General features: G+C 40.1%; 1 protein-coding gene across 28 annotated transcripts in view; it reads right to left on the reverse strand.

Annotated features, from left to right (window-relative positions):
* The window catches only part of CEP112 (centrosomal protein 112), a 521,685-nt gene that overhangs the window by 460,180 nt on the left and 35,094 nt on the right, over nt 1-26,411 (reverse strand). For 12 of the 28 annotated variants that reach the window (XM_070060419.1, XM_070060416.1, XM_070060414.1 and 9 more), the window contains 2 exons: nt 1,975-2,068; nt 24-101 (listed from right to left, as the gene is read on the reverse strand). The exons of 2 other annotated variants lie outside the window; for them this stretch is intronic. In XM_070060419.1, coding sequence (XP_069916520.1) covers nt 24-101; nt 1,975-2,068 — 172 coding nt within the window. Of the gene's footprint in view, nt 1-23; nt 102-1,974; nt 2,069-5,582; nt 5,700-26,411 lie in introns of all 28 variants that reach the window. 14 more of the 28 variants (XM_051825862.2, XM_051825860.2, XM_051825866.2 and 11 more) reach the window with 2 other exon arrangements.

Below are 26,411 nucleotides of genomic sequence, written 5' to 3' on the forward strand. Positions count from 1 at the left end.
ATATAAATAAAACAAATTTTTACCCCAAGATTCCAACTATTAAGGCGAGCTTCAATGTCACTGTCATCCAAAGATACAGGAGGTTTTCTCACATGAACTTCCTGAAATACAAAAAAAAAGAGAAGGGAAGAAAGAAAAAGTAAAGAAATAAAGGAAGAAAGAAGGAAGAAGAAAAAGTACGGAGAGAGGGAAGGAGAGAGAAGTGGAGGAGAAGAGCAGGAAGAGAGGAGGGAGGGAGGAAGGGAGGGAGGGAAGGAGGGAGGTAAGGAGGGAGGGAGGGAGGGAGGGAGGGAGGGAGGGAGGAAGTAGGAAGACAGCACAAAAGATATGTCGTTAGGAGTAATGAAAGTTTTGTTCACTTGGTTGCTAATACCATATTGCCCTCAGAGAAAAGGATTATGTTGCAACTGAGCTTCGTTCTCAATTCTAAGGAACGACTGTTTATTATAGCTGCTTAGGGCTATGAGATGCCTTAACAATATATTCACACAGTAACTAGATTCCAGGGGGAAAAAAACATCAAAAGAATATTTTAAAAATTAATCCAGGCTCTTCAGACTCTTCTCTTTAAGTTCTTTTACAAAAAGTTTTAATTGTGGTATACCACAGTAGCTTTAAAGTGAGGGGGGCTCTTGAAAAGATGAATTATTTACTCGCATTCAAATTAGTTAACAGAGAAGTTTTAAGTTGATGTCCAAGAAGCTCTTTGTTCTTAAATTAATTCTCACTCACACACTGAACATAAAGAGAAACAAGCTCTGGATTCACATCATGAAAACACAACTATGATGACGTTTTTTAAAAAATAAAAATTATTTGCTTTTCTTCCTTCTATGCAATTTATTATACTGCACATTTATATAGCAAGATAACTGTAATAAACTGAAAGTTACCTAAGAATTATGCCTTGGATGGATAAGGATCTTAAAGCTCTAAAATCTTAGGAAGCTAAATCTGTGTAAAACAATAATGATTATTTTATAGTCAAAGCATTTTATTTTAAAATTAAATTTGTCAATATAGTATTCTTATGCTTTCAGAAAGCCTCATAACTAACAAACTTATTTACCTATCATCATTTACAATAATTATGAAGTTACAGAAATGCACTAAAATGTTCATAGTTTACTCTCCAAATTCTACTCAACAAGATACTGAGTTTCTAATATTTGTATATTATATTAAAATTTATTAGCACTTCTACTGGTGGTCCACTGCTTTTTGTACATTTTTATGAACAAAAATTGCTTAAGTAAAGAAATGAATCTGCTTTATTTTAAGCATGATGATTGAATTATTCAACCATTATTAAAGATGTGCTGCCCATTGTACTAAATTTTTTCTTTAAGTCCCGAACTGCCAGTGGAGAAAATGCAATGAGTTAGGTTTAGAGCAGTATGTGCTAACAGTCATCTGTTACACATGATCTCTCTTGCAACACAACCAAGACAGTAAAAATTAGGCAAGAGAAACTATAGCAAGTCAGCACAGTTTTTCTCTACAAAGCTCATTAACACCTGTTCAAAACCAAATCTATGCTGAGCTAATAGATGCAAGAGAAGAGTTCATCTTTCAAGATATAAATAGTTCACCTGCATCAGAAGAGCAGTGCTGCTGCACTGCAAGTCAATCCCAATTTTCTCTTAATTTTATGATCATTTGGTATTTAATAACTTCCTTAGAAATAGTGAGCAAAAGAGAAAAGAAAAATAACAAAAAGATGAAGCTTTTTGAAGTTATTCTTTGATGCGCAGGAGAAATAACAGACTAATTAGCATGATCCCTCTGAATCACTGAGGGAGCTGGAGGAATCCTACAGACTAGAGGAGCACACCACTAACGGACATCAAGATGTCACCAAAACCTTCAGACTCCACGCCGGTTTTGAAGTGACCAGTGGAACTCTGATTATATGAAATTAAAACTTTGTGCAGTTATTTTAAAACAACAAACAAAACTGAAATTTGATCTTACACAAATCTTTGAGGTAACATTTTGATCATCTTCCTTGTAAACAGGACTCAAGGACTGCGTTTTTATTTGCAGCTTCCCAGTGTACTGCTCCCTACTGAGAGACCAAAATAGTAATAATCAAAATTGAGAGAATTCAGAGAATAGAAAATGAAGCATATATCCCAAGATCACTATTTTAAAAATATTATAATTTGGGACATGCTCAAGCTGACTTGCCCCAAATGGTAGAGTTAGAAACATACCAGGGGATTCCAATTCAATCCCATCAAGGTGGCATGTACCAATGCCATCTCACTAGTCCAAGTGATCAATTTCAGTTCACAATTGATCATAATGAAAGGACTAAGAGTCAAAGGGAGCACATAAACAAGTCTAGTACCTGCTAACACTAACCGATAGAATAAATAAAGGGGAGAGTGATCCAACATGGGAAGTGAGATACTCAGCAGACTCATAGAATGGCAGATGTCCTAAATAGCACTCTGGCCTCAGAATCAGCCCTAAAGGCATTCGGATCTGGCTGAAAAGCCCATGAGAGTATTTCAGGCATGGAAAGCCAAGACACTCTGGCAAAAAGATCTCTGTGAGTGAGATCCCAGTGGAAAGAACAGGTCTTCAAAGAAGGAGGTACCTTTCTCTGAAGGGAGGAGAGAACCTCCACTTTGACTATGACCTTGTCTAAACAAGATAAGAGTCGGAGAACTCAGAGGGCTTCCATAGCCTTGGAAACTCATGACTGCAGCATAGGGAGATTACTGATGCCATAGACAGGAGTGTCAATTGGTAAAGTCAACAACAGGAGTCACTGTGCACTTACTCCTCATGTAGGATCTCTGTCCTTAATGTGCTGTACATTGAGATTCAATGCTATAATGAGTACTCAAACAGTATATTTCACTTTGTGTTTCTATGGGGGTGCAAACTGTTGAAATCTTTACTTAATGCATACTAAACTGATCTTCTGTAAAAAAAAAAAAAAAGAAAGAAATTATCAATTCCCAATTTGACTCTCACTGGGATTAAACATGACAATAGGTCTGATCTGATTTCATCATCATTTTAAAAAATCATCTATTATTTTTCACTTTATGTTTCTGTGTGGGAGCAAACTGTTGAAATCCTTACTTAATGTATACTAAGCTGATCTTCTGTATATTAAGATAATTGAAAATGAATCTTGATGTGAATGGAAGGGGAGAGGGAGTGGGAGAGGGGAGGGTTGTGGGTGGGAGGGACGGTGTGGGGGGGAAGCCATTGTAATCCATAAGTCGTACTTTGGAAATTTATATTCATTAAATAAAAGTTAAAAAAAATATTACCATATTTTGTTAGACTCCTTTTCCATATCAAGATGAAGTCTTCAAGTATATAAAATAACAAGCTTTCATGTAACTTAAAATTTCAATTACTTTGGAACCACATCAGAAACCTCATATATATCAAAGTCTTTGACTTAAAAATACAAGATGCTGGGGCCAGCGCTGTGGCATAGCAGGTAAAGCTTCCACCTGCAGCGCTGGCATCCCATATGGGGTGCTGGTTCGAGTCCTGGCTGCTCCACTTCCAATCCAGCTCTCTGCTATGGCCTGGGAAAGCAGTGGAAGATAGCCCAAGTCCTTGGGCTCCTGCACCACATGGAGACCCAGAAAAGGCTCCTGGTTCCTGGCTTTGGATCAGTGCAGCTCCAGCCATTGTGGCCAATTGGGGAGTGAACCAGCAGATGGAAGACCTCTCTCCCTCCCTCTCTCACTCTCTCTCTTTGTTTCTCCTCTCTCTGTGTAACTCTGAATTTCAAATAAATAATTAAATCTTTTTAAAAAAAAATGCAGGATGTTAACTCAGATAAAACAAGGTAAGTACAGGACAGGTAGAAAACCAATTTAAAAGGATTCCAACAAAGAGTCTTCTTTAATATAAACTATATTCAAATACCACTGTCCAGGCCGGCGCCGCGGCTCACTAGGCTAATCCTCCGCCTAGCGGCGCCGGCACACCGGGTTCTAGTCCCGGTCGGGGCGCCGGATTCTGTCCCAGTTGCCCCTCTTCCAGGCCAGCCCTCTGCTGTGGCTAGGGAGTGCAGTGGAGGATGGCCCAAGTGCTTGGGCCCTGCACCCCATGGGAGACCAGGAAAAGCACCTGGCTCCTGGCTCCTGCCATCGGATCAGCGCGGTGCGCCGGCCGCAGCGCGCCGGCCGCGGCGGCCATTGGAGGGTGAACCAACGGCAAAGGAAGACCTTTCTCTCTGTCTCTCTCTCTCGCTGTCCACTCTGCCTGTCAAAGATAAAAAAAAAAAAAAAAAAAAAATACCACTGTCCAACATCCACTTTAGTCTAGAGTTTCTTTTATATATTTTTATTCAAACTAATTCAATGAAATTTTGATGATTATGAATACCTATTTTCTAAACAGAGGATTCAAGACATATAAAATAGAAACCAATCATTATACAGTATAATGAATTAAAGTCACAAACTGTGAGTTCTGTGAGTTACGTATTCCCAAAAAACAGACTACTGTTCAAAAAGGCAATGTTTTTTTATTTTATTTATTTATTTATTTTTGACAGGCAGAGTGGACAGTGAGAGAGAGACAGAGAGAAAGGTCTTCCTTTGCCGTTGGTTCACATCCGATGGCCGCCACAGCCGGCGCACCACGCTGATCCGATGGCAGAAGCCAGGTACTTATCCTGGTCTCCCATGGGGTGCAGGGCCCAAGCACTTGGGCCATCCTCCACTGCACTCCCAGGCCACAGCAGAGAGCTGGCCTGGAAGAGGGGCAACCGGGACAGAATCCGACACCCCGACCGGGACTAGAACCCCGTGTGCCGGCGCCGCAAGGATTAGCCTAGTCAGCCGCGGCGCTGGCTCCATCAAAAAGGCAATGTTAATACTAATGTACTTCTTGGTAGCAACACTGGGAGAATAGCATTCCTTAGCTTAGCTACTAAGTAATGTAGAATGTCTGAAAAATCTGTTTTAAAGAGAGCTATTGCTTTTTTTATACTTCTATTCAATTATCGCAGATGTCTAAGTAGTTACAAGCAAGTGAGGAAAAAATAGGCAAAATAGTGTTTTGAGAATAATTTTATCAGTCACTATGCTTGAGCTGAAGCAAGCATCTAAAACTTGGTATATGGGAAGAGGCAATCTGGAATATCCTACTAAATAGAGGCCTATTCCTTAAGAATTGATTAAACCATCATAAAAGGAGCTACACTTAAAAATTGAAAATGCTTAAATATTTAAAATAATTCTTCTCATAAAAACATTAATAAAAAAGAAGCCTGAAACATTATCTATTTATTACACAGGGAGCATACATAAAACAGGACCCTTTTAATTCACTTGTAGTTGTCCTGTGCCAATCAACCTCTTTTCCTTCACAAGAAATCTTCAAAAAAAAGTTATCAGACCCACATCCTAACCCGATATACCTGTCAATCAAGTACCATCTGACTTCCACTCATCCTGGCAGTGGTGTAATAAGGTCATCAATATCTCCTAGACACTCAGGCAAATGGTTGTAACCTTCTTACCCTAGTTGGTCTCACTGAGATGTGAAGAACAGTTTATTAAAGACATCACATCCTTCCCTGCTCCTCATCTTACCCTTCAGAAACCTCCACACGAGCCTTCACCAGCTCTTCATTCTCTGCACACCCCACACACGCTGCAATCCCAGGGCTCTGTAACTGACACCATCTATTTCCATTTTGCACACATTCCCTGGATGATAAAATACACTATTCATTTTTCAAACATTAAGGAGAATGTCTGTTTGCTAAATCTACACCACCAGCCCACAGGGTTCCCTTGGCCCCCAAACCCATTACAGACACATCCTGAGTAGCTCTACCACCAACTCAGTGCACCAAAAACTGAATTCATTATGTTGCCCCCAAACATGTTCCCATGAAGGCCAAGTACAGCACAGCCACTGCACAAGTTAGCTTTTGAGAAGACAGCTGAGCAAACAAAAAGAGGAGGTCAGTATCACTGTGATGGCTTCTGGTACTGTAAGAAACAAGACATTAGGCACACAAGTTTCATTTCTTGCCATCAGACTGTCTCCAGCTGGAAACACAATTAACTTGAACACCAAGCCTCAAATTGAGTGATATGGCTGGTGATCTCAATGTAAGAATGGATGAGAAAAAAAGCTCTACCCTAAAAATCTCTTTATGGGTAACAATGCTGCCTACCACACAGAATAGCAAGCCCTGTGCTTATCATGACAGCCTACAATGTAGATATTATGATTGTAGTGACTCATGATATCTGTGTCGATTAGAAAAAGGATACTGCAACTCAGTTAATCTCAGAATGTCAAAACCAACACAGAAATAAAAAAAAAATCAGTGCATTTAGTAAAATTCCCTGACACGTTCTTTTGTATTCTGAAGCAATAAACTATAAGAAACATAAATTTTCTCTTTCACTCTTTTCCTAATAATACCAAAGTGTTTCAAGTGTAATACAGAAACACCCTCAAAGTATCTACACTGATCTCTAACACAACAGAAATACAGACATACCCCTTTACAGATAGAGAGACAAGTAATGGGGCCAGTGCTATGGCACAGCGGGTAAAACCACCTCCTGGAATGCCAGCATCTCTACTTCTGATCTAGCTGACAGGATGCTGTCAGAAAGGTAGCAAGACAGGAAGCCCAACTTCTCCTTCCTCTCATAGACAAACTCGATTTGGGGACCAATTCTCTTTATGAGACATCACAAGACCAGACAAGATGCTGTGCATCCCAGGCAAACGTGAAACCAACCACAATGAAGCTGGTAGAAATTCTGTGGCATTCTCTTCCTTAAGTCCTCCTGCCAACAGAGCATACAAGATTTGGAGGAGACCCCCAGCTCATAGGCTTCCCCCAGGGAAGGGAAAGAGAGGACTGGACAGTCCATGTTCTGACTTTTTGGAGGCAACCAGAAGGACTGGTTTCTAATTTGACCGAATCGAAGTTCTAACAGGAAAATGGCAAAGAACCAAGGTTGGGAACTTCGGAGATCAATGGAGACACTTATTAGTACCTGGCCATAGTCCATCCCACAAGCATCGCATAGAACTAGCAGGGAAAAATCTCTAAATCCCAACTTCTCCCTAAGGAAAGAGAGCTGGAGCATCCATCCAGCATTCTGACTTTGGAAGAAGACTTCCCACAGGACTGGATTCTTTAAATGGTGAAAGGACCAGCACACTAAGAACACAGGCAGACATCTGAAGTAGTAGGCACAGAAGCAGAAAGAGCCCTTCCCTGGGTCAGCATGACATAAATGGTAAAGTCCCAGCCCACACTCCTCCCCTGGGGAGGGAAAGAGAAAACTGAGACACGTGTCCAACATTCAGATTTTGCAGGAAACTGTCTAAAGGACTTGTTATTGTCTCTCCCATCTTCAAGTACGTATGGGACTGAGTATCATCAAAATGCCTAGTGGTGGATAAAAACAAAAAAGTAAACAGAGATGAACCAGTATACTACTGCAACAGAGGACCTGCAGTACAGGAGACAAACACCAGAGGGAGCAAGAGATGATGAGCTCCTAAAAATAAAACTGGCAAAACTAATTCACACACAAAAGCCCAGAGAAGAGCCACAGAAAAACTGTGAGGAGCCTTAAAAATCTCTCCATGGGCTAATTCGTGAGGGTCTTCTCCAGTACAAAGCCAGCCCATAAAGACTAAGGGAAGTGGGTATTTTTCACATGTGCAGACACCAATACAAACTAACTCGGAACATTCAAATATAGCCAACACAAATCTCCAGAAACTAGGCCTAAAGAAATGGGGGTATAAGAATTACCTGACAAAGGTCAGAATAATCCCCAGGGAGGCGGCAGTTTGGGGTCAAGTGTTTGGGTCCCTGCTACTCACATGGGAGAGATCCAGACTGGGGTCCTGGCTCCCAGCTTCAGCCAGGGCCAGCATCAACTATTGCTGTGGGCTTCAGGAGGGAGTAAACCAGCAGATAGAAGATCTCTCTCTCTCTCTCTCTCTCTCTCTCTCTCTCCCTTGCTCCCTCCCTCCCTCCCTCCCTCTCTTTTTCAAATAAAATAAGCATTTAAAGAAATGAAAAATCAAAATTTCATGAAGCTCAAAGAATCCCAAATTAATTAAATGTAAAGAGATCTATACAGAGACACATTATGATCAAACTGTCAAAAGTCAAAGAATATTTTGAATTAAAAAGAGAAAAACAACTCACCACATACAAAAGAGTCCCCATAAGCATGACAGTGGATTCCTTAGGAGAAACCTTACATGTCAGGAGATGGAATGATACATTTAATGTATTGAAAGAGAAAAAGGGCAAATTAAGAATATTATACCCTACAAAGCTGTCCAACAGAAATGAAGAAGAGATAAAAAAAAACTGCCCCAGACAGACAAGAGTTGGGAGAATTCATCAACAGATATTTGACTTAAAAGAAATACTAGGGGCAGACACTATGGCTCAGCAGGTAAAACCACTGCTCAAGAAGCTCACATCCCATACTGGAATGCTAGTTTGAGTCCCCGCTACTCCATTTCCCATCCAGCTTCCCACTGATGCACCTAGAAGGCAGCCATGATGGTCCAAATATTAGGGTTTCTGTCACCCACATTAGAGACCCAGATGGAATTCCTGGCTCCTGGCTCACGCCTAGCACAGTCTCAGCTGTTGCAGGCATTTGGGAAATGAAACAGCAGGTGGAAGATATCTCTTTGTTACTCTTTCAAATTAATAAATAAAATTTTTTTTTGACAGGCAGAGTGGACAGTGAGGGAGAGAGACAGAAAGAAAGGTCTTCCTTTTCCGTTGGTTCACCCCCCAATGGACGCTGTGGCGCCAGCCTAACCAATTCTTTTAAACAAATATAATGCTAAAGGGAGCTCTTCAAGTTGAAATGAAAGGACACTAATTAACAGCACATCAAAAGTATATCAAGCCGGCACCACAGCTCAATAGGCTAATCCTCCGCCTGCGGCACGGCACCCCAGGTTCTAGTCTTGGTTGGGGCCCCGGTTCTGTCCCCGTTGCCCCTCTTCCAGTCCAGCTCTCTGCTGTGGCCCCGGAGTGCAGTGGAGCATGGCCCAAGTGCTTGGGCCCTGCACCCGCATGGGAGACCAGGAGAAGCACCTGGCTCCTGGCTTCGGATCAGCGTGATGTGCTGGCCGCAGCGACCATTGTGGGGTGAACCAACGGCAAAGGAAGACCTTTCTCTCTCTCTCTCTCTCTCTCTCTCACTGTCCACTCTGTCAAAAAATAAATAAATAAATAAATAAATAAAAATAAAAATAAAAATAAATATATCAAAAGATATATTTGAAAATATATCAAAACTCACTGGTAAAGGTAATCTTATATTCAAATACAAATTATTCTATTAATGTAATGGTAGTACATAAATATTTTCACCTTTAGTATAAAATTAAAAATAAAGTTTTTAAATCACTGTAATCAGAATGTTAAGGGATATACAATATAAAAGATAAATATGTGTAAGTAGAATAAAATTGCTTAATTTTTGTATGCAAAGTTAAGTTACTATCAGGTTAAAATAGAGCAGTCACCCATTATCCTCAGGGGCTTTGTTCAGAGATCCTAAGAGGTTGCTCAAAACTGTAGATAGTGTTATATATTAATGTTAGCCGTCGCAAAACACACCGAACACCAGAGTAAGGGAAAGGGTTTATTGGGGAACACCCAACAGACCAGAGTGAAGGGGCGGCAAAGGAAAAAGAGAGAAAGAGAATATGAGAGAGAAACAGAGAGGAGAGAAGCTAGCAAGGGAGAAGAGAGCAGAGAGGAGCGGAGAGAGAGAGCCAAGAGACCAGAGGAGGAGGCTAGAGAGAGGAACCGAGAGAGCGCAGGAGAGAAGGGCCAAGAGAGCAGGAGGGAAGGGCCAAGAGGGAAGAACCAAGAGAGAAGAGCCCAGAGCCAAGAGAGCACATGTTCAGGAACAGACCCTTTTAAAACTTTGCCCGAGGGCGGGCAGGGAAGCAGGAGCAGTGAATCCCATTAGGATGGGGGTGGAGCCTGGCTCAGGTAACTCGGCCATGTGGCAACCTGGCTAAAACTGCACCAGTTTCCTAACAGATAGTACTGAGCCCTACATATTATAGTAACCAAGATGGTTACCAATGACTAAAAGGCAGGTAGCATACACATCACAAATAAACTGGACAAAACAATACACGTCCTGGGAAAGAGCAGCAGAATGGACTGAGGTGTTATCATGCTACTGAGAATGGCACACAACTTAAAATTCACCAATTATTTATTTCTGGAATTTTCCATTTAGTATTTTCAGACCACAGATAACCCCCAGGTACCCAAAACTGTGGAATATGAAATCATGGATATGGGGAGACTATTTTAGACTGTTAATAACTAAAATATAGGGGCTGGTGCCGTGGCTCACTTGGTTAATCCTCTGCCTGCGGTGCCAGCATCCCATACAGGTGCCGGGTTCTAGTCCTGGTTGCTCCTCTTCCAGTCCAGCTCTCTCTGCTGTGGTCCAGGATGGCAGTGGAGGATGGCTTGGGTGCCTGCACCCACATGGGAGACCAGGAAGAAGCACCTGGCTCCTGGCTTTGGATCGGCATAGCTCCGGCCATAGCGGCCATTTGGGTGGTGAACCAACAGAAGGAAGACCTTTCTCTCTGTCTCTCTTTTACACTGTCTAACTCTATTTGTCAAAAAAAAAAGTTAAAAAAATAACTAAAATATAATTTATGTGTCATTGAAACATAATTTTTTAATATAGTAGATACACAAAATATAAAAAGAAATCAGGTCATAGCACAATCAAAAATCATCAAATCACAAAGAAAAACAAAGAGAAAGATACAGAGGAATTACAAACTAGTCAGGAAGTAATTAATAAAATGGCAACGTTAAGTGCACAAATACATGGAAATTAAACAACATAATCTTAACTAGCCAATGGACCAAAGAATAAATCACAAATAAAATTCAAATATACTGACACAAATGAAAACAAAAATGCGTTACATATACATATACAAGATTGCTGAAGAGAAAATTTTTAACTCTTAAGTACTTACATTACAAAAAGAAAAATCTCAAATCAACTACTTAGATTTACATCTAAAGGAACTAGAAATAAAAGAAATGCAAAACTATAAGAAGAAAGAAAATAATAAAGATTATAGCAGAGATAAGCTTAAGAGGGAACAGAAAAATCAATAATCAGTAAAACAAAGAGTAGGTTGTTTTCAAAAGATCTACAAAATTGATAAACCTTTATGTTATAATGACTAAGAAAAACAGAACACTCAACTAAAGTCAGAAATGGAATAGGGGATATTATAACCAATCCAAGAGAAATGAAAGTATTGTAAGTCATACGCAATATATTGGACAACCTAGATAAAATAGTAAAACTCTTCAAAAGACATAAGCAACTAATACTGAATTATAAAGAAATAGAAAATCTGAACAGACCAGTAACTAATAAGGAGATGAATCAGCCATCAAAAACTTCTAACAAATAAAAGCTGAGGACCAAGTTGCTTCCTCGGTGAATTCTACCAGGTTAATTCTACATAAAAAATTAACACCGGGACTGGCTCCGTGCTGCAGTAGGTTAATCCTCTGCCTGCGGCGCCCACATCCCATTTGGGCACCAGTTCTAGTCCTGGCTGCCCCTCTTCCAATCAAGCTCTTTGCTATGGCCCGGGAAGGCAGTGGAGGATGGCCCAAGTGCTTGGGCCCCTGCACCCGCATGAGAGACTGGGAGGAAGCACCTGGCTCCTGGCTTTGGATCAGCACAGCTCCAGCCACTGTGGCCATCTGGGGAGTGGACCAACAGAGGGAAGACCTTTCTCTCTCTCTCTCTCCCTCTCACTGTCTGTAACTCTACCTCTCAAATAAATAAATAAATAATCTTTAAAAAAAATTAACACCAATTCACCTCAACGATATCCAAGAAAATGAAGAGGAAGGAATACTTTCAAACTCATTTTACAAATCCAAAATTACCCTAGTATCCAAAAATGACAGAACACTATGACATAAGAAAACTATAGGCCAGTATCTCTGATGGATACACATGTAAATATCCTCAACAAAGCACCAGCAAATCTAATTCAAAAACATGTTACAAAGAATCATACATCATGATCAAGAGGGATTTATCCCCATGTTGCTAGGATTGTAAAACACATCCTAAATAATAAATGTAATATACTACATTAACAGAAAAAAAGGATAAAGTGTGTGCAATTATCTAAATCAATGCAGAGAGAACATCCAACAAAATTTAATGCATTTTCATAATAAAAATTCTATAAATTAGGTAGAGAAGGAATATAACTAAAAAAACTTTAAGCCGTATGTGACAAGCCCAAGGCTAACATAACACTCAGGGTGAAAAGCTAAAAGTAATTCCTTTAAGATCAGGAACAAGATAAGGCTGTTCACTTTTAACACTTCTATTCAACATAGTATTTAAAGTCTGAGCCAGATCAATTAAGAGAAAGAAATAAAAGGTATCCAAATCAGAAAAAAACGAAGTAAAATCACCTCTATTTGAAAACGACATGCTCTTAAATGTAGAAAACCCTAAAGACTGCATTTAAAAAATCATTAGAATAAAAGAATTTAGCAAAGGTAGGAAGTATAAAACTATAATACAAAAAGCATCAGTGTTTCTACACACTAATAACAAACTATACAAAAAGAAACGACCAGGAGCCAGTGTTGTGACACAGCAGATTAAGACACCACCTGTGATGCCGGCATCCCATGTGGGCACTGGTTCAAGTCCCAGCTGCTCCCCTTCCAATCCAACTATCTGCTAATGCACCTAGGAAAGCAGCAGAAGATGGCCCAAGTCCCTAGGTTTCTGTACTCTGGTGAGAAACCCGGATGAAGCTTCTGACTCCTGGTTTCAGGCTGGCCCAGCCCCAACCACTGCAGCCATTTGGGGAGCAAACCAGCAGATGGAAGATCTGTCTTTCTCTGTCTCTTTTTCTCTCTGTAACTCCACCTTTCAAATGAAATAAATAAATTCTAAAAAAAAAATTAAGGAAACAATTGTATTTAAAATAGTATCAAAAACAATAAAATACTTATGTATAAATTTAACCAAACAGGCAAAAGACTTACTGACTTTTTTTTTTAAGATTTATTTATTTGAGAGGCAGAGTTACAGACCAAGAGGAAGAGACAGAAAGGTCTTCCATCCGCTGGTTCACTTCCCAATTGGCCACAACAGCTAGAGCTGAGCCGATCTGAAGCCAGGGGTCAGGAGCTTCTTCCAGGTCACCCACGCTGGTGCAGAGGCCCAAGCATTTGGGCCATCTTTCATTGTTTTCCTAGGCCATAAGCAGAGAGCTAGATTGGAAGAGGAGCAGCCAGGACTTCAACCGGCATCCTTAATGGGATGCCGGCACCACAGGTGGAGGCTTAGCCTACTATGCCACAGCACTGGCCCCAAGACCTGTATTTTAAAAAACTCCTAAGTAGACGCACAAATTTGAAAAATCCTCAACATCACTAATCATCAGGAAAATGGAACTCACAACAAGATATCACCTACACCTATCTGGATGACTATTATCAAAAAGAACAAAAACAAGTGTTGGCAATGATGTGGAGGAGTGCAAACTCTTGTACACTGTTGGTGGGAACATAAGCTGACCTACCCAGTATGAAAAACAGTATGGAAGTTCCTCAAAAAATCAAAACTAGAACTACCTTATGATTTAGCAATCTCTTTTCTGAGTACACACCATAGGAAATGAAGTCAGGATCTCAAAGAGGTATCTGCACTCCAGTGTTCAGTATAGCATTCATTATTCACAGTAGCTGAAATGGAAGTAGCCTAAATGTTCACTCACAATGAAAAGGTAAATGAAATGTAGTGTGTATATATATGATAAAATAGTACTCAGCCTCAACAGAAAATACTATCATATATGGCAATACAGATGAACCTAGAATTCATCCTGAATGAATAATAGGATAAACACTGGCTAATTCTACTTCTATGAGATAACTAGAGTGCCCAAACCCACAGAAGCAGAACACCAGAGGCTTGTGGGAAGGGAACACTTTCAATGCATAAAGATTCTGAAAAAGTTCTAGAGATCTGCTGTGCAACATTGTACTTATAGCTAACAACACTATGCTACCTACTTAAAATTTTGTCAAGAAGATGGATTTCACATTCTGGATTTTTGCCACAATAAAAAGAAAAAGAAGCCTATATAAAATCAGGGAAACACTGAAATATAAAATTTGTATTCTCAACATGATTGAACTGGACACTTAACATGTGAAAAGGAAATGAACACTCTGTGATCATAAAAAATATGCCTACAGATGAAAAACATTGGTTATCCAATTTTAAAGCCACAATGAAAGAAAATGGCAGATTAAATATAGCAGAAAATCAAATCAGTGAATTAGAAAATAAATCAAGAAATTCTCTGAGAAAGGAAAAAATGAATGAAAGTATAAGAGATGAAGACTATAGGTTGAAAATCGCTCAAGGATAAAATATGAACTCCAGAAGGCAGAAACAAAAGAACAGAAGTAGGAAACAATCAAAAAATAGTTTTAACAATGCCATTCTGACTGCATCAGATGCACAAATGAGCTTACTGCAACAATTTTAACCAAGATAAAAAGGTAACACAATGAAAATGATAGAAACTGAGGGTCTATAATCTCTGATTCCAGAAACAACCAGAGATGGTAGGAAGTAAGACAACTGAGAAATAAGAGTTAATTAAAAATCCACCTGCCATTTCAAAGTAGGAAAGCAAAGCCAAACTCACCAAGAAACCTGATGTGGAACTGGAGTTCCCCAGTCTTTAAAAGAAGCTGTAAATAAGTGCTGATGACCGCTTCTGACATGAATGGCTTATTAGAGGCTATATGTCTAAGAAAGGCAAAGGACACAAACATGGCATCAAAACTGTGACTTAACCAAGCTTTTGTTGGCTTGGTAATTAAATTGAGACTTTCTATTAGGGCCATGTGGTAAATACATTCCAAAGACAGGCCCAGCGAATCACATATCCCAGTTTTCACACCTCTAACGATTCCCTTCTACACTACATCCAGGCTGGGACTCTGACTCACTTTACTCAGAAGAATTCGGCAAACAGCCACTCTTCTAGTTCCAGTTCCAAGTCTTCAGATGACCCAGAGGTTTCTCTCATCTCTGGAAGCCATAAGAACCACATAAGAAGACTGGTCACCCTGACGGAAAGGAACACCACATCTGGAGAGGCCAGACATCCTCCCAGTGCTGAAGCACCCAACTACAGGCAGCAAGCATTAGCACTGCAGAGGAGAGAGATCCTAATACCACACTAATCAGGTACTTCAACACCCCACTCTTGTCAAAGGACAGACCACCCAGAACAAACACCACAAAGACAGGAGGGAAGAAACATTGACGTTAAACTGTAGACCTAACAGGCCTAACATCTTTATAAAGCATTTCATCCAAGAGCATACACATTCTTCTCATCAGCACATGGAACATCCTTCAGTATAGACCTTATGTTAGAGTGCAAAACAAAGTTGTGCAAATTTTTAAAAATTGAAATCATAGTATGAATCTTATTTGACCACAGTGGAATAAAGCCAGAAATCAGCAACAAGAGAAACTTTAGAAATTATTAAAATAAACGAAAATTAAATATTATCTTAAGAGCTGAATGGGTTAAACATTCTCTCAAGTGACTAAATAGTCTCTCTTTAGTGACAAAGAGAAATTTAAAAATTACTTGAAACAAATGAAAATGAAAACAGAACATGTGAAGACCTACAGAAAATAGTAAAAGCAGCACTAAAAGGAATCTAATAGCAACAAGTGCCTATATTTTAAAATATAGAAATATTAAAAAAAAACTAACAATGCTGCTCAAGGATCTAGGGAAGCAAGAACAAACCAGAGGCCGGTGCTGTGGCACAGCGGGTAAAGCTGCTGCCTGCAGTGCCGGCATCCCATATGGGCATCCCATATGAGTCCCACCTGTTCCATTTCTGATCCAGCTCTCTAATATGGCCTGGGAAAGCACTAGAAGATGGCCCAAATCTTTGGGCCCCTGCACCTGCGTGGGAAACCTGGAAGAAGCTCCTGGCTCCTGGCTTTGGATCAGCTCAGCTCCAGCCATTGCAGCCATCTGGGGAGTGAAGCAGCAGATGGAAGACCTCTCTTTCTCTCTCTGCCTCTCCTTCTCTCTGTGTAACTTTCAAATAAATAAATATTTAAAACACACACACTAAAACCAAAATTAGTAGGACCATGAAAAGAGAAATAAAAGAAATTGACTAAAAAAAGACAAAAGAACAATGAACAAAAGAATTGGTTTTATGAAAAGATTAAAAATAATCAACAAATCTTAGCTAGACTAGCCAAGAAAAATATAAGAGAGACCCAAACAAATAAGAGAATTAAAATAAGAAATTACAACCAATGCTGCAAACATACAAAAGATCACCAGGGACTATTATTAACAATTATAGTGTACTTCATAAAGTTCACGGAAAAAGATTTCAAAGACAAGGTTTGTAACTTTCGTGTAAAAAACTTCTGAATTCCATGCATAATTTTTTCAGAATATGCATTTTCCATGAATTTTGTAAAATACCCTAATTTACCAACGAATTGGAAAAGCTAAAAGAAAGAGATAGAATTCTGGACATATATAAGCTATCAAAACTGAACCATGACAATAAAATCTAAGCAGAGGTGCTCTGAGTCAGAGCAAGATGGTGGCTGATAAGAGGCTCCCCACAGAGACACCAATTTGAAGTTATGTGTGTACCAAGAACTAATGGAGCCAAGTGAAAGTCCACATGTCTGGTTTTATTATAATAGGAAGAAAAGATGCATTGAAGAAGGCAGAAAGGAGGGAGTGGTACAAGTCACCCCTCCCTCAGCTCCAAGTAGTGCAGCCTCAAGGGGTAACTTGCAAATGGAAACCTAAAGCAAGTAAGAGTAGCTACACCCACATCAGACACAATGGATTTTAAGTCACAAACCATATAGAGACAAAGAAGGTCACTATATAAGGAAAATAGGACCAATTAAACAAATTAAAATTATGAATATATATGCAACCATACACACTGCCTCCATCTTGTGGAAGAGTGATGGAATTGAGCCCAAACCTTGTATCTAAAACCCAGCACCAGGTCTTCTAGGATGAAACCCAGTGCCAGACAGGGCCTCATAGCCCCACCCTAAGCCCATACCTACAGGCTAAACCTTTGTAGTCTCCTGAAACAGGTGACAAGGGTTCACCACCACCACCTTTCACCCAACCTCCAAGAGACAGTGGAGCAAGTCAACTCCAGCCACTGGGGAGTAGGGCAGAAAACTAAGCTCAGTGCCAGGCCTGCTGCAGTGAGACACAACACCAAAGGCCTATAGCCCCAAACCAGTGCTTGTAGATGCAGTCTCTAGATTTTCCCTGACTTCAGGAGGAGACCAGCACCCAGTAGAATGGACTCATTTTGGTCTGTAACACTGCCAACTAAGCCTGGGCAGTCAAGGAACTGCCTCCATCACCCATCCCCCAACTTTAGGCAGACAACAAGGACTAAATCTTCAACCACAGGAGTGTAGGGCAGGAAAGTGAGCTCAGGGCTTGCCCTCTATAGCTCAGTGCCATCCCTGCTTACAGTGAGACCCAGAACCAGACAGATTACAGAAGCCCTTATCCCTAGTCCAGTACACACAAACCAAAGCTCTAGGCTGCCTATGCATCAGACAAGAGATCTACATCCTGGGAATAATGACTCAGGTTTCAGCTTGCATCCCTCTAAGCCTTCTGCAGGCCTGGCATGTATCAGCAAGACAGCATAGTGGCCAGTAGCTGTGAGACATTGGTCCAACCCATTGGTCCAAGCCCATCTTTGGTGGCTAAGGGACTGCCTTCACCACCCCTCTCCCAACCTGGGGCACAAAGCAATGAGCAAGTCTCTAGCTACTGAGGTTTAAGTCATTCAGTATAAGGCCAGTAAAATCCAACACTAGAAAGATCCCAAAAGTCCCTATTTCTAGGCCAGTGCCTATAGACAGAGCCTCCATACTTGCCCCAGTGCCAAATGGAGACCTCTAAGGGTAGTCAGTTAGACTTATATCCTGGACAGCATCACCTGTGGCTGACTGCAGCAGGACTGGGCATCAAGTCCACCTCAGTATCAGACAGCCAATAGCAACATGGGCCTTGATCCTATCCCTGTGCTGCACTGGTTTTGGTCAGATACCTGGGCATCAAGTCCACCTCAGTATCAGACAGCCAATAGCAACATGGGCCTTGATCCTATCCCTGTGCTGCACTGGTCTTGGTCAGATACCTGGGATCAAGGCTCACCTCAACTTCCAATGCAGCTTCTGCTAATGTACACCCTTATGAGGCACTAGATGCTGGGTCAGTACTTGGGTCCCTGCTACCCATGCTGGAGATCCAGATGCAGTTCCTGACTTCTAGCTTTGGTCTAGACCAGTGCCAGCTGTTGCAGACACTAGAGGTATGAACCAGCAGACGGAAGATCATTATCTCTATCTCTCTGTTGACCTGCCTTTGAAATAAGTAAACATTTTTAAAAACAGAAATAAAAGTTATAGAGACAATTAATCTATCAAATACAGATATGAACATAGAGACACGGTAAACATGACAAAGAAAATATGACTGAACAAAAAAGTAACACTTCGGGAACAAAATCCCAAGAAAAGATGACTGACAAAAGTCTTGATAAAAAATTCAAATAAGAGTGGGAATAACAGAGGGAGGAAGACGTTTGTAACTGTAAAGCTGTATAGTTCTGCATACATTCCTATAGACTTATTTTTATGGGTACAGTTTAAAAACTTGCCATGGGACCCCAAATTCCATTAAGCCTGGTGATAAAAATGCCATCTTAAGTGTTAAAGTGATCATATAGATAGCATTAAGTGTTTTTTTTAAACTTTTATTTAATGAATATAAATTTCCAAAGTACAGCTTATGGATTACAATGACTCCCCCCCCCCCCAAGCATTAAGTGTTAAACGGATAATATAAATAAGACCAAATGTCTGGTAATAAAAATAGAATTAAAAGGGAGAGAATGTTCCAACATGGGAAGCAGTTCACAGAGCAGACTCCTAGAATGACAATTGCTTTAAATAGCACTCTGACCTCAGAATGGGCCCTTAAGGCATTCTAATCTGGATGAAAAGCCCAAGAGAGCTTTTCAGGGATGAAAAGCCAAGACATTGTGGCAAAAAAAAAAAAAATGTCCTACATGAAGGGTATCTGTGAGAGAGACTCCAGTGGAAAGAAGTGGCCAGCAAAGAAGGATGTATTTTTCTCTGAAGGGAGGAGAGAACTTCCACTTTGCTATGGCCTTGTCTAAATACTGACAGAGATTGTGGATTCAAAAGGCTTCCATAGCCTTGGTAGCTCACATCAAGAGCCTTGAGTGATCACTGATATCATAAGTAAGAGTGTTAATTGTTAAATTAACGATAGGGGTCCAAGATGGTGGAATAGGGAGGGAGCTCACTGATAGTCCAAGAAAAGATAGTTTAATAAAAATGGGGATAGTGTAGTCTAAGGGAAGAGTTAGGGAAAAAATGGCAGAGGAAACTCTTCCAGAATTAGAAGGACACGGTAGATCTACATGGAGGGCACAGGCGCCCACAGCTCGGAATCCCAGCTGCCGAGTCTCCACAACAGCGCTGGAAAGAGAGGTGAGACAAAACCACAGTAGCACGAGACACTGGCAGAAAAATGCAGCAAGAGCCTACAGGGAATGAGACTTGAAGCCCCAGGGGGGAAAGCACACTAGCCTAACTAGAGGAAAGAAAAAAAAATAAAAGGGACAGTACAGACACGATTCTGTCTCCACTCACCTTACAAAGGGGTGCAAGACAATAGAGCAGGTGCCACTTTGGACACACATAACAGCTGTGCCAGCTCGGGGCTGTGCCCACCTCAGCCAAGCAGAAAAACCTGACTCTAGTGGGCAGTAATAATAGGAGACTAAGACCTAGTGAATGTGTGGACCTTGTGAACTTGGACTGTGAAAAAAAAACCTGAGGGTGTATGGGAAAACTCACAGTGTTGCTGAGATGTGAGTAGTCTCAGTGGGAGATACCACAAGCTCGGGAGGCCTTGGCTACCCGGTGAGAGACATTTCAGGGGAATCTGAGCTTACACTGAGGACTACACAGATCCTTTGTGTGGTCTTTGGGACAGAGCACACAAATATTACACCCATCGGGGCTAGCGCTCAGGCACTGATCGCCATCAAGAAGAAGAGCTCAGCTGAGTGAAATTACTTCCCTTCTGAATAAAAGAGAGAGAGAGAGAGAAAACACTTACCACGCCAAACCTGGGTGTGTCACCTTTGGCACACTCTTAACCCTGAAGAACTGAACAGAGCTCTCTGGCCATACCCACCACAAGCCTCTAGAGATTCACCAAAAGCAGACAGTCCACTTAATCTAGAGTCATACTATAACGAGAAAAGCCGCCACGGGGGGAAGGGGGGGAACCAAAGAATATCTCCACAATGCCAAACAAAAAACGCAAAAACTGAGGAAACAAAAACAAGGAAGACAACATGACACTCCCAAAAGAACATGACACTCCAATACAAGATTATGAAGATGATGAGATAGAGGAAATGCAAAAAATGAAAATCAAAAAATTTATGATAAGCATATTTAGAAGTAATCAAAAACAAATGTATGAACTACTGAAATCCATGCAGAACATGACAGAAAATCTCTCCCGTGAAAATGAAATCTTAAGGAGGAATCAAAATGAAATGAAGAAACTAGTAGAACATGAAGTTGTGATAGTGAAAAGAAATCAAAATGAAATGAAGAATTCAATAGAACAAATAAAAAACACACTTGAGAGCCTTAAAAACAGAATCAGTGAGGCAGAAGAGAGAATATCAGACTTAGAAGACAGAGCACAGGAAAGTATACAGTCAAACCAAAGAAAAGAAGAGGATATTAGAAATCTAAAAAATATTGTTGGGAATCTACAGGATACTATTAAAAAACCCAACATTCGGGTTCTAGGAGTTCCTGAAGGCATGGAGAGAGACAGAAAGGATTAGAAGGCCTTTTCAGTGAGATACTAGCAGAAAACTTCCCAGGTTTAGAGAAAGAAAGAGACATCCAAGTCCAGAAAGCACACAAAACTCCCAATATACATGACCAAAAGAGATCCTCACCACGACACATAGTAATCAAACTCACCACAGCGAAACATAAAGAAAAGATTCTAAAATGTACAAGAGAGAAATGTCAGATTACTCTCAGAGGATCTCCAATTAGACCCACAGCAAACTTCTCATCAGAAACCCTAAAGGCTAGGAGGGAATGGCGAGAGATAGCCTAAGTACTAAGAGAAAAAAACTGCCAGCCCAGAATATTATATCCTCCAAAGCTCTCATTTGTGAATGAAGGTGAAATAAAGACCTTTCATAGCAAAGAGAAATTGAAAGAATTTGTCACCATTTGCCCAGCTCTGCAAAAGACGCTTAAAAATGTGTTACATGCAGAAACACAGAAACATGGTCAATACAAAAGAAGGTAAAGGAAGAAAATCTCTCAGTAAAAGATCACAGGGAGTTCAAAGTATATATTAGAAATATCTTTGGAAAACTAGCAGGGCAAAGTCACTACTTATAAATAGTCACATTGAATGTAAATGGCCTCAACTCTGCAGTTAAAAGACACAGACTGGCTGAATGGATTGAAAAAACAAAACCCACCTATTTGCTGCTTATAAGAAACACATCTTTCCAACAAAGGTGCATGCAGACTGAAAGTGAAAGGTTGGAAAAAGATATTCCATGCCAACAAAAACCAAAAAAGAGCTGACGTAGCCATCTTAATATCAGACAAAAACTATTAAGAGAGACAAAGAGGGGCACCATATAATGATTAAGGGATCAATTCAACAGGAAGAGGTAACTATTATAAATGTATATGCACCTAATTACAGAGCACTGGGTTATTTAAAAGATATGTTAAGGAACTTAAAGGGAGACTTAGACTCCAATACAGTAATATTAGGGGACTTCAACACTCCACTTTCAGCAATAAACAGATGAACAAGACAGAAGATCAACAAGGAAACAGCAGATTTAATTGACACTATAGATCAAATGGATCTAAGAGATATCTACAGAACTTCTCATCCTACACTTCAAGAATTCACATTCTTCTCAGCAGTACATGGAACTTACTCTAGGACTGACCACATAATAGGCCATAAAGCAAGTCTCAGCAAATTCAAAAGAATTGAAATCATATCATGAATCTTCTCAGACAACAATGGAATGAAGATGGAAATTAGCAACTCAGGAATCCCTAGAGCATTTGCAAACACATGGAGACTGAACAACATGCTCCTAAATGAACACTGGGTCATAGATGAAACCAAAATAGAAATCAAAAACTTTCTGGAAGCAAATGAAGATAACAACACAACATATCAAAACTTATGGGATACAGCAAAAGCACTGTTAAGAGGAAAGTTTATAGCAATAAGTGTCTACATCAAGAAATTGGAAAGGCACCAAACAAATGAGCTACCAATGCATCTCAAGGATCTAGAAAAACTGCAGCAAACCAGACCCAAAACTAGTAGGAGAAGAGAAATAATTAAAATTAGAGAAGAAATCAACAGAAATTACAAAAGATCAGCACAATGAAGAGTTGGTTTTTTGAAAAAATAAATAAAATTGACACACCATTGGCCCAACTAACTAAAAATAGGAGAGAAAAGACCCAAATCAATAAAATCAGAGATGAAAAAGGGAATGTAACAACAGACACCACAGAAATAAAGAGTCATCAGAAATTACCACAAAGAGTTGTATGCCAGCAAACAGGGAAACCTATCAGAAATGGATAGATTCCTGGACATATACCTAAATTGAACCATGAAGACGTAGAAAACCTAAACAGACCCATAACTGAGTCAGAAATTGAATCAGAAATAAAAGTCCACCCAACAAAGAAAAGCCCAGGACCAGATGGATTCACTGCTGAATTCTACCAGACATTAAAAGAACTAACTCCAATTCTTCTCAAGTTATTCAAAATTATTAAAAGAGAGGGAATCCTCCCAAATTCTTTCTATAAAGCCAGCATCACCTCAATTCTAACGCCTGAAAAAGATGCAATAGAGAAAGAGAATTACAGACCAATCTCCCTGATGAACATAGATACAAAAATCCTCAATAAAATTCTGGCCCATAGAATGCAACAACACATCAGAAAGATCATCCACCCAGACCAAGTGGGATTTATCCCTGGTATGCAGGGATGGTTCAACATTCGCAAATCAATCAATGTGAAACACCACATTATCAAACTGCAGAAGAAAAACCATATTATCTCAATAGATGCAGAAAAAGCATTTGATAAAATACAACACCCTTTCATGATGAAAACCCTAAGCAAATTGGGTATAGAAGGAACATTCCTCAATACAATCAAAGCAATTTATGAAAAACCCACAGCCAGCATCCTATTGAATGGGGAAAAGCTGGAAGTATTTCCACTGAGATCTGGTACCAGACAGGGATGCCCACTCTCACCACTGCTATTCAATATAGTTCTGGAAGTTTTAGCCAGAACCATCAGGCAAGAAAAAGAAATTAAAGGGATACAAATTGGGAAAGAATAAATCAAACTATCCCTCTTTGCAGAAGATATGATTCTTTACTTAGAGGATCCATAGAACTCCATTAAGAGACTATTGGAACTCATAGAAGAGTTTGGCAAAGTAGTAGGATATAAAATCAATGCACAAAAATCAACAGCCTTTGTATATACACAGGCAATGCCACAGCTGAGAAAGGACTTCTAACATCAATTCCATTCACAATAGCTACAAAAACAATCAAATACCTTAGGATAAACTTAACAAAGGATGTCAAAGATCTTTACGATGAACATTACAAAGCCTTAAAGAAAGAAATAGAAGAGGATACCAAAAAGTGGAAAAATCTTCCATGCTCATGGACTGGGAGAATCAATATCATCAAAATGTCCATTCTCCCAAAAGCAATTTATAGATTAATGCAATACCAATCAAAATACCAAAGACATTCTTCTCAGATCTAGAAGAAATGATGCTGAAATTCATATGGAGGCACAGGAGACCTCAAATAGCTAAAGCAATCCTGTACAACAAAAACAAAGCCGGAGGCATCACAATACCAGATTTCAGGACATACTACAGGACAGTTGTTATCAAACAGCATGGTACTGGTACAGAAACAGATGGATAGACCAATGGAACAGAATAGAAACAACAGAGCCAGCACCGTGGCTCAATGGGCTAATCCTCCGCCTGCGGCGCTGGCACACCAGGTTCTAGTCCCAGTCGGGGCGCCGGATTCTGTCCTGGTTGCCCCTCTTCCAGGCCAGCTCTCTGCTGTGGCCCTGGAGTGCAGTGGAGGATGGCCCAAGTGCTTGGGCCCTGCACCCACATGGGAGACCAGGAGAAGCACCTGGCTCCTGGCTTCAGATCAGCGCGGTGCGCCGGCCGCAGCGTGCCAGCCACAGCGGCCATGGGAGGGTGAACCAATGGTAAAGGAAGACCTTTCTCTCTGTCTTTCTCACTGTCCACTCTGCCTGTCAAAAAAAAAAGAAACACCAGAAATCAATCCAAACATCTACAGCCAACTTATATTTAGGATAAAATATATATATAGGATATATATCAAGGATATAAAACCAATTCCTGGAGCAAAGACAGTCTATTCAACAAATGGTGCTGGGAAAACTGGATTTCCATGTGCAGAAGCATGAAACAAGACCCCTATCTTATACCTTACACAAAAAACCACTCAACATGGATTAAAGATCTAAATCTACTACCCAACACCATCAAATTATTAGAGAACATTGGAGAAACCCTGTAAAATATAGGCACAGACGAAGACTTCTTGGAAAAGACCCCAGAGGCACAGGTAGTCAAAGTCAAAATTAACAATTGGGATTACACCAAATAGAGAAGTTTCTGTACTGCAAAATAAACAGTCAGGAAAGTGAAGAGGCAACCAACAGAAAAAATTTGCAAATTATGCAACCGATAAAGGTTTAATAACCAGAAACTACAGATATCAAGTAACCCCACAACAACAAAACAAACAACCCACTTAAGAGATGGGCCAAGGACCTCAATAGACATTTTTCAAAAGAGGAAATCCAAACAGCCAACAGACACATGAAAAAATGTTCAGGATCACTAGAAATCAGGGTGCAAATCAAAACCACCATGAGGTTTTACCTCACCCCAGTTAGAATGGCTTACATATAGAAATCAACTAATAACAGATGCTGGTGTGGATGTGGGGGAAAAGGGATACTAATCCACTCTTGGTGGGAATGCAAACTGGCAAAGCCACTCTGGAAGACAGTTTGGAGATTGATCAGAAACCTGATTAGAGCACTACCATATGACCCACCTATCCCACTTCTTGGAATTTACCCAAAGGAAATTAAATTGACAAATAAAAGAGCTGTCTACACCTCAATGTTTATTGCAGCTCAATTCACAATAGCTAAGACATGGAATCAACCTAAATGCCTATCAACAGAAGATTGGATAAAGAAATTATGGGATATGTACTCTATAGAATACTATATAGCAGTAAAAAAAAAAAAAAAAACCAACAACAACATGAAATCTGGTCATTTGCAACAAAATGGAAAAATCTGGAAAACATGTTGAGTGAAATAAGCCAGTCCCAAAGGGACAAATATTATATGTTCTCCCTGATCGGTGACAACTAACTGAGCATCTAAACAGAAAGCTGTAGAAGTGAAACTGACACTATGAGAAAGAATGACTTGATCAGTCCTTGTCCTGTCAAGGAACAACTTACTATTTTATTCCTTTTAGTATTTTTTTGTTCTACTTAATACCATTGGTCGAACTCTTTAATTAACACACAATTATCCTTAGGCGTTTAAAATTAACTGAAAAGTGATCCCTGTTAAATATAAGAGAGGGAATAAAAGAGGGAGGAGATGTACAGTTTGATACATGCTCACTTGGACTTACCCTAATGGTAGAGCTAGAAACATGCCAGGGGATTCCAATTCAATCTGATCAAGGTGACCTGTACAAATGCCATCTTACTAGTCAAAGTGATCACTTTAAGTTCATAATTGATCATGATGATAGGATTAAGTGTCAAAGGGATCACATAAACAAGACTAGTGTCTGCTGATAATAATTGATACAATTAAAAAGGAGAGAATTATCCAATATGGGAAGCAAGATACACAGCAGACTCATAGAATGGCAGATGTCGTAAACAGCACTCTTGCCTCAGAATCAGCCCTTAAGGCATTTGGATCTGGCTAAAAAGCCCATGAGAGTATTTCAGGCATGGAAAGCCAAAACACTGTGGCAAAAAG

This window comes from Oryctolagus cuniculus, chromosome 17 (assembly GCF_964237555.1).
Source record: "Oryctolagus cuniculus chromosome 17, mOryCun1.1, whole genome shotgun sequence".
NCBI lineage: Eukaryota > Metazoa > Chordata > Mammalia > Lagomorpha > Leporidae > Oryctolagus > Oryctolagus cuniculus.